The sequence below is a fragment of the Manis javanica genome, chromosome 3 (genome assembly GCF_040802235.1).
Source record: "Manis javanica isolate MJ-LG chromosome 3, MJ_LKY, whole genome shotgun sequence".
Lineage (NCBI taxonomy): Eukaryota > Metazoa > Chordata > Mammalia > Pholidota > Manidae > Manis > Manis javanica.
Window position 1 is genome coordinate 11,683,029 of NC_133158.1, and position 15,823 is coordinate 11,698,851.

Genomic DNA, 15,823 nt, shown 5'->3' on the forward strand with positions numbered 1-15,823 from the left:
AGAAAAAAATCACATTTATAAAGTTATCTAAGGCCATATCCAGAAATTTGGAGATGTTTATTGAACACCATATCAATCTTTTTCATTTTGATGTATTTTTTAGCACTTCCAAATTATTTCTGGTACTACCATAGAACCAGCTAGACGAGAATACTAAGATTTAGGTAATTCATCACCAGCTTTATTGTACTTGACATGAAACATTTGGGAACTGTAAACATATCTGGAAGTCACCAGATGTCAGGCAGAGTATACATGAAACATCTGGAGGGAATGTAGCATAGGGGACATGGTGGAGACTTGAAGTCAAAAGCAGCCAGATGTGAATGTCATTTCTCACATGTACTCTGAGCTTCAATCTTCTCTGAACATACCAAGTCCTTTTCCTGCAAAGCCATTATCACCATTTGTAATTATACATTCTTAAGCGATTATTTCAGTAGGGTCTTTCCTCCAAATAGAATAAAGACTGGGGCCATGTCTGTTTTTAATAACTACTGTATTCCTAAGACCTGACACCTAAGTATCACTAAGTCTGTTCTTACTATAGATTTGTCAAATAACTGAATGAACCCACATGATGTATTTGACCACCAAAACCCACTGAATAATACCGATACACCTTTCTATACTGTTGTATATTCAATTAGTATACATAGAATTTTCCTGTGTATGTGTGAAAATTCACTGAGGGCTTACTATTTGTCAGGCACTGAGGTAGGCATTTTATTGAATTAACTCATTTATCCTTGGCAAAACCCTGTGAAAATATGTGTCATCATTGCCCCCTCTAGAGATAGAAAAACTGAGGCTTAATGGGGTCCAGAGCTAGTTAGTAAGAGTTGAGAACCCAGGGCTGCCTGATTTAAAAAACTTAGCTCTCATGTGATACTTTATTTTCTAAAAAACTATAATAAAAAAACCTCCCTCACAAATTCTTAATGAAGATTAAGTAGAATAATGTATATAAAGGTCTTAGCATAGTGCCTTGCTTATCATAAGCACTGAATCAATAGCTTCTGTTACTAGTACTACTACTACTTCCACTATTAATTCATTTTGAACAGCTATTAATTTTCCAAAATTACTATGAACTTGTTTTGAAAGGTTTATGGTATTTGTAATGAAAAGCTTAGGTAGGATCAATTGGAAATCAAATCAGATTTCAAGCAGTGTTTTCAACCTATGATGCAGAGCAGCATTGCAGCTAGAAAGTGAGGACTTTGCATCCTTTCTGAGATTGTCAGACAGCCAAGAAGACCTTCCTCTTGCACCAAGATTATGAAATCAATTGTCTATGATGAGCCAAAGAGGGAGATGCAGAGGATCTTTATAAGTCTTCTTTTCATAAGAGAAGTCAAAAATAAGAAATAGGGGGCCTCAGTTCCACAGGTGAGCAACCACAAATCAATGGATAAAGTTCTCTGGAAACAGACTGGAAAAAGAAAAAATGCAGTATGTCCATCACAATCAAATTGAACTTAAAAGAGAATAAGAAATGAAATCCTACATTGATTCTCAAGCACAAGTCAGATTCTTCATACATGAAATAAGATAATTAATTATTAGCCAGCCCTTGTAACAGAAGAGCTTCATCATCCACTATATATCTCTCCCTGCAAAGTCCATTAATTGACAGTGGGACAATAATGCATCTTACAGTAACACCATGGAACAACCAGAAAGCCCAGGGAAAGGAGAGGCATAAACCACAGGAGGGCTGAGAACAGAACCTCTCTGGCTGGTATCTCCCAGCCTCTACTCTCTTTTTAGAACAGTACTTAGCCTGTTGGGGGAAGATATAAATATTGGACAGATGATTGGGAAAGGGGACAGACAGAATGATGGGCATATGAACGAATCAGTGGGATCTGGAGTCAAACAGACCGTAGTTTGGTACCCAATTCCTCTATTCACTTAACTTCGCTAAGCCACCCTTCCCTTCATCTGTAAAATAGGGCAACAGCTGCTTTACAGGGTTATGGTAAGGCTGGACCAAAGTGAAATATGTAAAGCGCTTTAACATCATACCTGACACATGGTGGGCCCCCAGTAAAGCTGGTTTAGAATATAAAGAGGATCACCTTCCATTGAGGGAAACAGACTTGGGAGCTCAGCAAACTTTGATTGCAAACAAGGTTTAGCAACTTAGTGACTCTGAAACCTCCAGAAACTCACTTAATCTTTTTGAATTTTGATTTTCTCATCTGTAAAGTGGGATCAGTGATAGCCCCTCAAAGTGTTACAATGAGATTTAAATAAATAACATATGGAATACGCAGTGTCTAGTATATAATAACTGCTCTGTAAATGATGAATCCAAGCATTAATGTTGTAGGATAATTTTTATTATGAACCAATAAATTAATGGGCCTCTAAAGGCAATAGAGTGCTGTTATAATAGATTAAGAACAGATCCTAGACCCAAACACCCTGGTTTCAAATACAGGTTCTGTGTCTTTTGAGCTGAAGTGTCCCATCTGTAAAATGGGACCTCGTATATCATCTCATTTCACCAGCCACCATCCTGGCACGTGTCCTGAGAATACAGCAGTCAAGTCATACTTTGAACCCTACACCTTGCCTGAACTGCAGCTCCACTTGGCAGGGCTGTCTCTGTGGGCCCACACCTCCCTTGGGCTGCCACTACGCAAGGACCAAGCCTCCCTTTGGTCACACTGATCTGCTTTCAGACTTCCACTGGAGCAGTGGGGCAAAGCATTGTGCCACCATATCAACCCACATACGGGAGCCTACAAACCAGGAGGGATGTAAGAGGCATGTCGCACTTGTGTAAGCTAAGTTGAGGGATGGCTACAAGGGCCCTCTCAGACTCAAGGACCAAGAGAAATGGTGACATCAGTGGCCCAAAACAGGAAAAGGGGCATCACTCTCAGTTGACCATGGATATAAATGCACTTGGATTTGTTAATTCTAGATTAGAGATGTGCTATCCAATAGGGTAGAAATAGCAAAATGTGGCTGATATGAATTAAGATGTGCTGTAGGTAAATAAACACCAGATTTCAAAGACTTAATACAAAAAATACACCAAAAAATCTTATTAATAATTTATATTAATATCTTATTAAGAATTTTAATTCTATAACATATTTTAATATTATAATATCTTATTACTAATATGTGATTTTAAATTGATTATATGAAATTATAATCTTTTTTATATTGGGTTTTATTATATAAATACATATAATTTATAATCATAATTGCACCAGTTTCTTTTAATGTGGCTACTACAAAACTTAAAATTTCACAAGTGATTCACATCTCTGGTTCATATTCTGTTTCTATTAGACACACTGGGTGAGAGCCTCAGTAGTCCTACCTCAGGTGAGAAATTTCAGGCCTTCTCTGCCCCTCGTCTGTCACCTGGGCCTTGAATTATTTATTATTGTTCTTAAATTTTTTTTCTTAAACTTAAATAAAATGTATTTTTGAACAAAATCCTTTACCACTACTGGATATAGAAATATGGCATTATGTGACATACTTAGAAGATAATCACAGAAATGAATCCGTGGGGGGGGTGGGGAAGAGTACTCTATTGAGAAATAGTTGATAAATGTTTGTTAAATAGGTGCTAGAAACAGATTAGCACCCAGCTGAGACTTTCTCCTTTACTAATCACAGTGAAAGAGAATTATGAAGAACAATGCCTTTCTTCGTATGCAGCTTAGTGTTATTTACTGATAAGTGTGTGTTCCCATAATGGTAGGTAACCCAACTTCAGAAGACCTGCACATAATGGAAAACCTCTCACTAAACATGGAGTCCCATGTCCTGAATTCAAGTCTCAGTTACTTGCGACAGCTTGGACATACCACTTAACTTCCCTGCTTCTGTAAAATGGGTATAATTGTCTGCATGCAGTTATTATAAAGACTAAATGATCTTCTGTGATACCATGTTTAAGACTGTAGACATTCTCCAGAAGTCCATGTCATTGTTACTAGTCCTTCAAATGAAATAATGAAACAAACCTGAGAGTGGACAAAGTTCTTCCATCCAGCCACTGCTTAGCTTTTCTGTCTTCCAGGACAAGCCCATAGCTCTCAGAACTGAGCTCCTGTCTTGCTGTTTGATTTCCGTATTTCTTGACTCATGGCCGCTGGGATTCCTGAAGGCAGACCAAGTGAAGTGAATCCAGATACACTGAGGAAGAGGGTGACTTGTTGGACTGCCCGGTTTCTGGTATAGGCTCTCTGTGTAGGCGTCAGCAGTCAGCTACAGAAAAAACAGCAAAGCCATCAAGTATGCAGAACAGATATGGAGTCATTGGAGTTGAAATACTGGGAACATTTGCTAATAGATAGAAATGAAAGAATTGACAGTGTTTTCCAATACCCAATGGAGCTGCAGTGTACCACTCTCAGGGATAAACATCAACTAAAGTAATTATCCACAAAAAAATATACCACCAGGCTCATCTGGTTCTAAATTACTAGGTTTTCTGTCACCAAAAATGACTCCCTCTTGTATGCTCCAGAGTGATCCAGGACAAGCATCTTTAGTATATGAAATTGAATTTTAGTAAAAATGAGTTTGCTAACAGCAAATTAGGAAAAGAGGGAACAACATTACATACCTAACAAAAGAAATGTAAACAAACCACCCCACCAGCATTCAAACAGGCTGCCCCCTGGGCCGAGGAAGCTGTTCTCTTGGATCACTGAATGGATACTTAAAATGTATCGCAGAAACATAGTCAGACAGTGTGTCACTGTTCTTTCGGTACGGAGAGAGACCAATCACTCGGAGCATGTTTTATAAACCACTTAATGGACCATGGGCAAATCACTTAGCTCTCTCTTGGCTGCCGTTTCTTCACCTGTAACATGCGGCTAATAACACCTCTTGGACTACTTTTTGGAGTTTTAAGGGGCCACATAGATCCAGAGTATGGGGGGTTTCAGGAAGCATTAAAGCACCTTCTGAATGGCAGTGTCTCTACTTCATGGGAATAAATAACACAAGCAAGCTAGCAGAAGGTATCTTCAAGCACTGTGATAACCTAGGAGTAAATGTTGCAACCGTTTAAGTTTTTTCTATGCATACTGTGTCTCTGTTAGATACGCAAGGGATAGTAGCATTCGTAAACAACTGGGCCCTTGTCTGCACCATCAATAGACAATCACTTCTCAAGTGGGAGGCATTTACCTCCTGACACAGAAGATGGTTTCAGGTGGACAGTTAACATGGCATTACATAACATGAATGAGAAGGTTACTCCACAGACAATTTAACTTCAAGCCTTCTGGTTAGGCCATGCTAGTATTTCTTATCCCTATCCTTATACTTATACTAATACTCAGTATTCCTCTAACACTCGTTAATCTCCCTTTTAACAAAGATCCTAGGCTCCAAAGCCTGTGCAATCATCATCAGCTAGTTTTTTTTCACTGTACAGTCTCTGTATTTGCAGTTTTCTTCTATCCACAGCAAGTTGTATTGGTTTACTATTTCTAGTATACATATAATTTCCTTCTGAGGTAACCTTATTTATGTAGAAAGGATAATTTGCTTTAAATGAAATGTTAAACAATAGCACAGGAGGTATGTGGATAAAATCAAAATAGTTTATGTAGTACCAAAATGACTAAGGCTTAGACAACATCAACTAAGGTAATTATCCACAAAAAAATATACCACCGAGCATCTTGCCCCCCCCACAACATGTTGGAAAGGTTGATTACACCACAGTAATCAAGCCAGGCATTAATTATAAGTAAAGTATTTGACCTGTCTACACTTCTGTTTTCTCACAAGAAAAGTAGGGCCACCCTTAGTACCTGTGTTGTAAGGTTAATGATGTCCAAGCGCTTAGCAGAGTGACTGGCATAGAGGAAGCACCCAGTAAATGTGGGTGACAGCAGCTGTTGCAGCTTCTGTTTCACTTGTTGGGTGTGTAATGTTGTTCCCTCTTTTCCTAATTTACTGTTAGTTTGGGGACACTAGTTCGGGGCAGCTTCTGATGGATGCTCTGCCCTCTCTGCCATGCCCTGTGCCCAGGAGGTGACTGTGGGTTACATCAGAGACTCCCCACCCTCTGGGTGCCACGTGGGTTTGGCCAGTGGGAGCCTCAGCAGGAAATTGGATGGAAGGAAATGGGGGTCAGGGATTTGCCCCCACATGTCATTCCCTGCAAGTAACCTCAAACTCAGGCTTACACCCAAAGCCAAAACAAGTTCAGGCTAACAGTCTTCAACTAGAATTTTTGACGTAGTCTCCCCATCTTCACCCTTTGATTACTTACACAAAGCCTGGCTTGAAGCTACTTTCTGAAACCCTTTGATGCAAAACTCTCAATTCTACTGACATTTATTATTTGGTCTAATTATAAATCCTCAGGCTGCTGTAAGGAAAAATGGAGCCATCTGAGGTTCTGTCTGGGAGAGCCATTGATATAATCAATCAGTGTCTTGATCACGTTGCCACATTGTTTTGATTTGTTCCAATTATAAAATATGTCTTAAAATACACAGGCTTACATAAAACACAAAAAAAATCATCCCTAAATCTACCATTACCACGTGGTAAACTCTTACACAATGTTATATACCTAAATATAAATTTTTTTAATGAAATTGGGACCATTTTGTACATTCATTCATTCTTTCCTTCATTCTCTCACTCAACAAATGTCGGTGACATCTCTTCTACCAAGACCCAGCAATGAGTAAGGTGGACACAGTCCCTGCCCTTGTGGAGCTGACATCTTTTTGGGAGAAGTAGGCAGACAAATGTATTTTCATTCTCACAACCATCCTATGAGACAGAAATTGTCATCATACCAACTTAGAGCTAAACTGAGGCTTCAAATAGTCTAGCAAATAGCCTAAGGGCACACAGCTAGTAAGTAGCGGAGTCAGGATTCAGTCCCATTCTGAGCTTCTGACTTGTATAAGAGACACCTTCATATAACATACTGATCCCTCTTTACAAAATGGTACTGGGGGTAAAAGATTAGTTCCCCAAAATAACATACTTACTCAAAGGACATAGATCATTGACTTCAGTCATGAAGTTTGTTTATGGAAAATGATTCCTTATAATTTGTCACATTTAAGTTAGGTAGGCCCTCAAATCTAACTTTATAACTTTTTTAGTGCATTTGTTTTAATTAAGATCAATATTCCTTAACACAGAAATGAGAGGCCATATTGACTAGTCAGGCTCACAGGTAGAAGAAGCAAGAGGAAGTCCTCCGATCCTGGGGAGAGGCTTCCCCTCTCCCTACTTCTTAGCTCTGAGGGATTTTATTTAACCCCTTTGTGCCTCTGTTACCTAAACTATAAAATGGGGACAGGATTAGCATCCATTTCAGATCTATTTCTGGATGGCATCTACCCAGAGATGGATCTGGATTTGAATTCTGGCTCTGCCACTTTCTTTGTGTGTCCATGCAAACTGGGAATAAATACTTCACACACGGTAAGTGCTCAGTAAATTTAGGTATTCTCACTATTATTATTTTAACAAATAAGTCTAAAAACATTTATATTATTTTCTCCAATTTCCATTTGCGGTATCTTCATGTGACTCTGTTCTAATTTCCCCATCCTAACACCTTTTTGACAAGTTTATTTCTAATTGTGTTGAGCATAAAAATGACAACTACTATCTCATAGTTGGAATTATAGGGTATCTGTGACCCCTAACACATATGAAACACCAAGAAACTGAGTCCATATTTCTAATTTTTTAATCCCACATAAGACCTTGCTCAGTACCTGGCACGTTACACAAAAATTACTCTTTGAATGAATAAATCCATGAATGAGTGAATGAAGGGACCAAATTGAGCATGAATAGAAAGTTGTATTTGACACAGTTCCTGATTTATTTGTACTCCGTCTTCCTTGAATTGAATTTCTAGTTAAAACTCAAACACTTGAGACTCTTAATTCCAAATTTCTTATTCATGTTGAAACAACTGTAGATGTTATATTTGTTTGCTTGTTTGTTTATGCTACCATTTCATTCCAGAAATGACTTGTGGTGGCCTACAAGCACATATGAAACTCAAGATGGAATTAATTAAAAATGAGGAGGAAAGAAGAAGGGAATAGAAGGCTGGGTATATAAACAAAGTTGGGAATAAGGTCCAAAAACTCATGCCATAAAAACCCTATGAGTGGGTAACATATTGGCCCTAAATTTTCTGGAACCACCATGAAAAGGTCAACCGGTGAGTTACATGATTCCAGTAACCCCTGGATGAAAAGAGACTCATTTCTCAGAGTTCTCAGCCACTCTCAGTATTGAACACTGTAGAGCAGTCTCCATAAAGTTCATACCTAAGACATATCGACCACAACATCTTTAGATTGTAAGAGAACCTTTGGTGTAGCTTACAGGATCTTGACGAAAAGTCAGCCGGCCATACCATGAAGGAAGTCTAATCGGAACAAGTAAGATGTACACTGCCCTTGGGTAAGAAAGAGACAAATGACAAGTTTCCTCTTTAAGGGGCTTCTCATTTAGAATAAAAAAGAAGTGTACTTCAGTTGGTACACCAAATTACTATTCTGTTTTGTTTTTATTCCAAGTAAGCACTATGTAACATTTTTATAGTACCAAACATAAATTCAGTAAACCTGAAAATCTGTCCTGTGTTAGAACATGGTTTGCTTAAGACTTGGACAGTGACTGCCACCCACCACCCCTCTGAGTCATGAGGGAGGATATGAGAAGGAGCCCCCATTATCAGAAGCTTGGAGTTTGTTTGTTTTTTAATATTCATCCCCTTACACCATAGAGATTTTCTTTGATAAAAATAAAGAAGCTTCTTTCCCCTGTACTCATAGTAGATGGTTTTGTAAATGAGATGGATCTGGATCTGAATTCTGGTTCTGCCACTTTTTTGTGTGTCCTTATATCTCTGGGCCTCCGTTTCCTCATCTTTAAAATGAGCATTAAAAAAGACAATCTAATGTGATATTTGTAAGGATAATGTTGTGTAAAACCTCTTGCCCCTAAAAGGTACTCAAAATATCATAATTCTTACTATCTCCTCAACACATATTGAAGAATATAATTGATAACATGCAGGTTTGTTAAATGAAAAATAATGAATGAGTATTGCCATCCAGGAATCTCTACAAACAGCAGATCTCTCCATTTGGAATCATCATAACATGGGGATAAGATGTTGTGCTCTGGAGTGAGGTGTGCCTGGGTTTGAATCCTAATTCCATGATCGATTATCTGGGGGATCTCAGACATGCTGTTCAACCATTTTCCATCTTGATTTTTGTCATGTGCAAATAGGGTAATGATAGAAAACTTCTCTACAGGGTTCTTATAGGAACAATTCAATGAGGACTGTAAGTTCTTATCATTATTTCTGGGGCATAGTAAGCATTCAGTAAATATTATTTTTATTTATTTTATAGAAACATAATATCATAAAACTTTTTTTTCTTTAATTTTTTCTCAACTTTTCCCTGGTTCCACTGCTATGGAATCTTGGAATTTTCCAAAAGGCAAGCCAAATAGCTGTATAAACCAATCGATTTGTTTCTAGAATTCACATTTCTTACACTGTCTTATCTTTCTGTCTGTTTCTGTAGGACTTTATCGTCACTGTAGTCTTTTCGTTCTTGTGGCTGGTGGGTTCATCAGCTTGGGCCAAAGGATTGTCTGATGTCAAGGTTGCAACGGATCCCAAGGAAGTATTGTTGCTGATGTCAGCTTGCAAACAGCCATCCAACAAATGCATGGCTGTCCACAGCCCTGTAATGTCCAGTTTAAACACATCTGTGGTATGTTTTCTTCTATACTTTCCTCCTAAATCTTTGCTTGCCAGTCAAGGAAATAAGAAAACCATCTCATAAGTCATCTTGGAGATTTCTGCCTTCAGAACTAGGCCAATCTGAAAGGTGATGTTTCACTCCAAGTGCAAGAGGATTCTTTGGCTTTCAAGTTTTCTATTGTCAGAACCCTTAGACTTTAATGCTGCCAATTATGGAGTCTTAATAAGAGCCCAGCAGGTTTGGCAGCCACTGCTTGGATGACAGTCCCATCAAAATTCTAAGCCATAAGGAGATATAAAACCTGAACTTTAAAGCTGAAGCCTTGCAGAAGTTAAAAGGAATATTTGATGGCATAGAGGTTTCCTGGGAGGAAAACACTGTTCAGGCCACACATGGTTAGAATATATCCAGTAGACTGGTCTGGAGAAAAATATGCAGCCCTAGTTGAGTACAGAAAGAAGTGCATAATATAAAGAATACTTATAATAGTCATGGTAACTTTTTTAATCTTCTCCATGCTCCCAGTTTAGCTGCTTGATAACTTTAGACAAGCTGACCTATATTAGTTTTTAAGAAATCAAATATTACCATAAAATGTAGAGCTCTTAGAGGAACATGGAAAATTTGACAAATAGCAAGACCCCTAAATTGGATTCTTAGTTTATGAGTGTAAGAACTTCTGTTATTCCAAAGAAAGAAACTGTGTCTCAGAAAGACAGAAACTATAATGGCAACAAAAAACAGAAGTTACTGAGGAATAGAAGGCCCAGCGGTGTTTGCTGAAGAAACAGCATTCCTTAGCAACCCTTAAAAATAATTATCTTTGCTTCAAGGTTAACTTAGGTTCCTACAGCTTTCTGAAATTTAATCTGAGAAGGAATTTCAGAAGGGAAAGAGGGTTGCTCATCAGCTCCTGATGATTTAGCTGTGAATGTTGCCTTAGTAAGATAGTAAATATGGAAATAAACTATGTATTAGCATCTACAGTCACTTTTCCTCACTGCTGGCCACACCTGTAGATGAGTATTTTTAGGTGTTTAAAATATATTTTACTGCTTCTGTACTACTTCTTTGTTTATAGTCATTGTTTAATGAAAGTTATTGTAATCCTGGTCTCAAAATCTAAGAGAGCAAAGATAAAATCAAAGAACAAAATTGAATGTCTGTTAATTTAATGATTAATTTTACATAAATTATGTCATCATGCATAGTCCATCTAATTCTAATTTTGATGTCTTTAGTAAGTTTTAGACTAGAAGATGGGAATTTTGAATGAGAAACAATGTGACATGTCTCTCAAAATTAAAAAGAGAAATGGATGTTAACAAATACTGTGGTGTGTGGAAGGACAGGTCTGGCACTGTTACAATTACAGATCCATATCAGGTGAACAGAAAACGCAGTTGACACCAGCTAAAACAAAACAAGCCTCATACCCCTAAAGTCTGTTCTTTGCATCCACTGTGGTACCAATGTCTGTATTTGTTAGAATGGTTGGGTTGCAAGTAACAGAACTAATTCTGACAAACTTTATCAGGGAAAAACATCTTTGGAAGGATATTGAGTGGCTCAGAAAATTGATGAAATGTAAAGAAACAGACTCTAAAACTAGGTAGCATCTAGAGCAGGAGCAAGGTTCTAGATCTTAGATACCAAAGAATGGCGTCAGCAAGTTGCTATCAATAGCAGGTTGTATCTAATGTTACGTTATTCTCAAGATGCAAAGTTCCAGGAAAAAGTTCAAATCACTTGACTACAACTTGGCTGTCTAAAGGAAATACAAATTTCTATTACCAAAAGCAAAGGAAAAGGATATTAATCTGCCAAAATATAACAATTTTTTTCATTACAGAATTCTGTGGCTTCAAATCATATTGAGCTTGCTTTTCATAAAAAGTGAAAGACATTAGCAATGTGTCTTCCAAGGTCAGAACCCAGGGCCCAGAACTGGGAAATGCCAGAAAACCCGACATTTCTCATCCTTCGGCCCTCATCTCTCTCTCCTTACATTATTCTTACAATTTTAAGATGAAATTCTTTTTTTTCCTTTTTACACAAGAGAAGTGAGCCACCCTACAGTTTCTGAGTTTGCATTTCTTTTTAAGGAAACATGTTAGACTGAACTAAAATCACTCTGGTCCGAACCCAAATTTCTGGTGGAGAGAATCTCATTAGCTCCTCTTGGGCTAGGTGTCTGTCTTGGTGTCATCAGTTATGGCTGTGTTTAGGGAGTCATGCAGTAGAAATATGGCTCACAGAACCCACCCTACTAGGCAAGCATATGTTTTAGATAAGGAGCCAGATACATATCAGAAGAGATGACCTCTACAAGCAAATGGTTCAGCAATAAAAGCGGCATTTTCTACCTGGGTAGAATATTTGCTATCTTCAAAGCGTTTTGCCATCTATGATGTCACACTAACCCTGATAGGTAGATGAGCTCTCCAGATGTCATAAATAGAAGTAACTGACGCGAAGAGACTTGCATAAAGCCTCCCAAGTAGTTGCAGCAATGCCAGACTACAGCCCAATTCTCCTGAAGCTGTCACCACTCAAAATAGTAAGAACACAGTTCTACAGTTAGTCTGCCAGGGTTAGAATCTTGGCTCCACTACTCAGTAATTGCCCTTGGCCACGTTAATTAAGCTCTCTGCCTTAGTTTCATCATCTGTGAAATGGGGATGTGTTAGAATGGATTTCACAAGACTGTTGAAAGGATGTGATAATACATTGTAAGTACTTAACACAGTGCCCAACATGTGGTAAATGTTCAGTAAGTGTCATCTGAAAGCTGCTACTAAAATATATTCATTTTCTTAAGTGTCACATAGTGTTAGAGTCCAAAGAAGGGGGAAAAGAACATTTTTTTTATTCTCTCAACTTTTCTTTCAAAGGTTCCCAAGATAGTGAGCATAACTAGTCTATTCATGCTTCCTGCCTCTGCCTCTCCAGTTTCACCTGCATATCTTGACCCCTCTCCTCAGATAATCTAGATTTCAGTTCCACATTCATTGTCAGGCTATAAACAGTCTCCTTTAATCTCGTTCTCTTGTCTCCACATTTGAGCTTGCATCAAAATCTTTACTCTAGTATCAGTTGCAACAAAATGTCAAGAAAATATTCGAGGATTCTTGTGCCCCTAAAATGGGCGAGCCAGGAGACCTGTGATGGCTCTGTGATGACAATGAAACAAGACAGCGCTGTTCCTTAAAAGTGCCCCAGAGAATGCCTTGTTTATGTCCTTACTTTCAAGCTGCATTTCCCTGATTGCTAGGTTCTTTTTGAGCATCGCTTTTTTGGAAACCAAGTAACAGCAGGGAAAAGGGAGAGACCAAGGAATAGGAAACATAGAATTACATCTCTAAAAAGATTCCTATTCACATGTTGACACATACTTAACAAAGGTAGAATTTAATCTAGATCTCCCCTTTGACAGAAAAAATCATAGTTATTGTTCTCATGGTTAAAAGGTCCTGTATGTAAATCAGAGTTCTGTCATGATTGATCCATTTCATTATGAAATATTATACTAGAAGTTTTGTGTCTCCCTCAGCAAGGAAGCTAGAACATGGCACAAAATAATGTTAAATAAATACCAGTTAGTGTTAAAGAAAGGCAAGATGATGGAATAGGAGAGAAGGAAGAGAGGAATGTCTGGATAAATCAGTCTTCAATTAAATCAGCTGGGAACCTGGATACTGTTTTGGCCATTGATGTCTCTCCAAAATATGGCTTCACTATCAACAACCCACTTCAGTTATGCTTGTGGCAAAAGAGTCAATTGAATGCAATTCATGGAAATATTTTTTAAAGTTTCAGATTTAAAAAGATTCAGAGGGTAGCTTACCAGTCTGTGGGCATTTCCCAACATGTGCCACACCATCTAGCTGCTTTACACACTTGTTCTTTAATCCTCACAGCTATCCCCCAAGGAAGAAAGAGTTGTCCTCATTCCATATAAGGAAAAAAAATGATGAAGGCCAGAGGCTAGCCTTGTCCAAGGTCACAGAGCAGGAAAGTATGGGGCCACTCTGGTTCCAAAACCCATGGGACGACTCCAAGGCTGATACCCAGTCAGTGGACCCTGACCCACCTGCTGCTGAAATACTAAGATGCCATGGTAAACAGCCCCTGCTCCAGGCCCCAGCACTCTTCATCTTGACTACACTAGCCCCCCAATCTGGGGCACTCTAGACCACCCCACCACCCAGCAACCAAGGGATGAGTCTTGGCCCAGCGAAGGGCTTCAGCGCTATACTCCAGAGCCATAGCCCATGTGCATTTTGACTGGCCAGTGTCATTTGAGTGGTTGCTAAATATACTTCAGTGTCACCACAGCATGGTATCATGCTGTTGTTATGTTTCCTGTAAGGAGCTGTTAAAATGGCGTATCTGGGAAATTCCCAGGCCAGAACAACTGTTCTGTTTGGGGCCTCTTGAAACAGTGAACAGTCTGCTCCCATCAAACACATTGGCCGTGGGGAGGTAACACTTGACCCTGACTCAAAACCACATTATTTCTAGAAAGTAAGAGGAATTTCCACAGGAAAGCTTCTCATTCAGTTCTTGAGGAAACATTTACATCTCCCCACATGAAACATGTACTGCATCCACAGCCTGCTTTCAGCGTTCACTTCTACATGTGAGTGGTGGCACAGAGAGTGCAACTATTCAGAGTCACAACCTCTGGGCACATGATTGTGCATGTGCTTCTCTGTGTACCACCTGAATCAAAGCTTACTCCATACACTTGAACAAAACCTTGCACACTGTGAGGGATAACGTCATTTGGGGAGAGAAAGGGTGTAGGCAAGGGCTCAGACTGTGGAGTCGGACAGAACAGGACAGAACAGGGCCTGACCGGTCTACAACTTACCAAGTTGTGTGACCTTGAATGACATCTTATCCTTGCTGAACCTCAGTTTTCACATTTTTAACATGGGTATAATAATAGCACCTTCTTAGACTAAATGCATGAGTACACATAAAGACCTTTAATACAGAGCCTAGAATGTAGTAAGCATTCAATAAAAGTCAGATATTCTAAGTGAAATAGTGGTTCCAAATGAAAAATTGGAAGAGGCCACACATTGAAGTGAAAATGACCTTTGTGTTGTGAAGGATTTTTCTGAAATTGAGATTTTTCTTGGGTTTCTGTCTTGTGTATCAACTCATTTGCTTTCATTTTCCTTCAGGTCTTTGGATTCTTGAACTTCATCCTCTGGGCTGGAAATATCTGGTTTGTTTTCAAGGAAACTGGCTGGCATTCCTCAGGACAGAGATACCTTTCAGACTCAATGGAGAAACACTCGAGCAGCTATAACCAAGGAGGGTATAACCAAGACAGCTATGGGTCAGGCGGAGGGTATAGCCAGCAGGTGGGTTTGGGGCCATCCTCAGATGAGTTTGGCCAGCAGCCCAGCGGCCCTGCTTCTTTTACCAATCAGATGTAAGAGGGTCACATTTGCATTCTTCTGGAGAGAGCCTCACCACCTTCCGTTTCAGTGCCAGAATAATTTTTTAAGAGTTTCAAATCAATTATTAATGCAGAGTGCTGTAAGTAAATCAGACATCTGTGGGCCTCGTTAAGGCAGAAAGGCCTGGGTCATGATAAACGGTACTTAGAGATGAAGGGACATGAGGAGATACATTATTCATAGTTGGCTAATTGAAGAGTACCTTGGTATATATACACAGATACTTTTATGATCGTTTTGTATGTGTGTTGAGATAGTAGAAGCATTTTGTAGCTTAAAGTCTCTAGCATATAATATGCATAAATAAATTAAATAGCATTGAGTTTACCTATGCGTTTTGATGCAAAAGACATCTTAATGATTTCTGTAAGACAATTTGGTGTATCACAGTATGCATGCATTCTTTAGTTGCAAGCCTATAGGACTATGAGTCTCTAAGTATTTGTTTCAGACAATTACTCTGTATTCTTGTTATCTGATGAATCAATGCTCTTGTGATTTAGTGCATGAAAAAGCATTTTCTCACAAAAATGAACATTTGAGCAGTATTTATAAAAATTTTCCAGTTTG

At 38.7% G+C, this 15,823-nt stretch overlaps 1 protein-coding gene across 2 annotated transcripts in view; it reads left to right on the plus strand.

Annotated features, from left to right (window-relative positions):
• The window catches only part of SYNPR (synaptoporin), a 265,051-nt gene extending 249,687 nt beyond the window's left edge, over positions 1 to 15,364 (plus strand). For both annotated transcript variants that reach the window (XM_037019355.2, XM_017648075.3), the window contains 2 exons: positions 9,594 to 9,785; positions 14,972 to 15,364. In XM_037019355.2, the coding sequence (XP_036875250.1) occupies positions 9,594 to 9,785; positions 14,972 to 15,229 (450 nt within the window). In that variant the 3' untranslated portion in view covers positions 15,230 to 15,364. The remainder of the gene's footprint in view (positions 1 to 9,593; positions 9,786 to 14,971) is intronic.
• Positions 15,365 to 15,823: the final 459 nt, after the last annotated feature.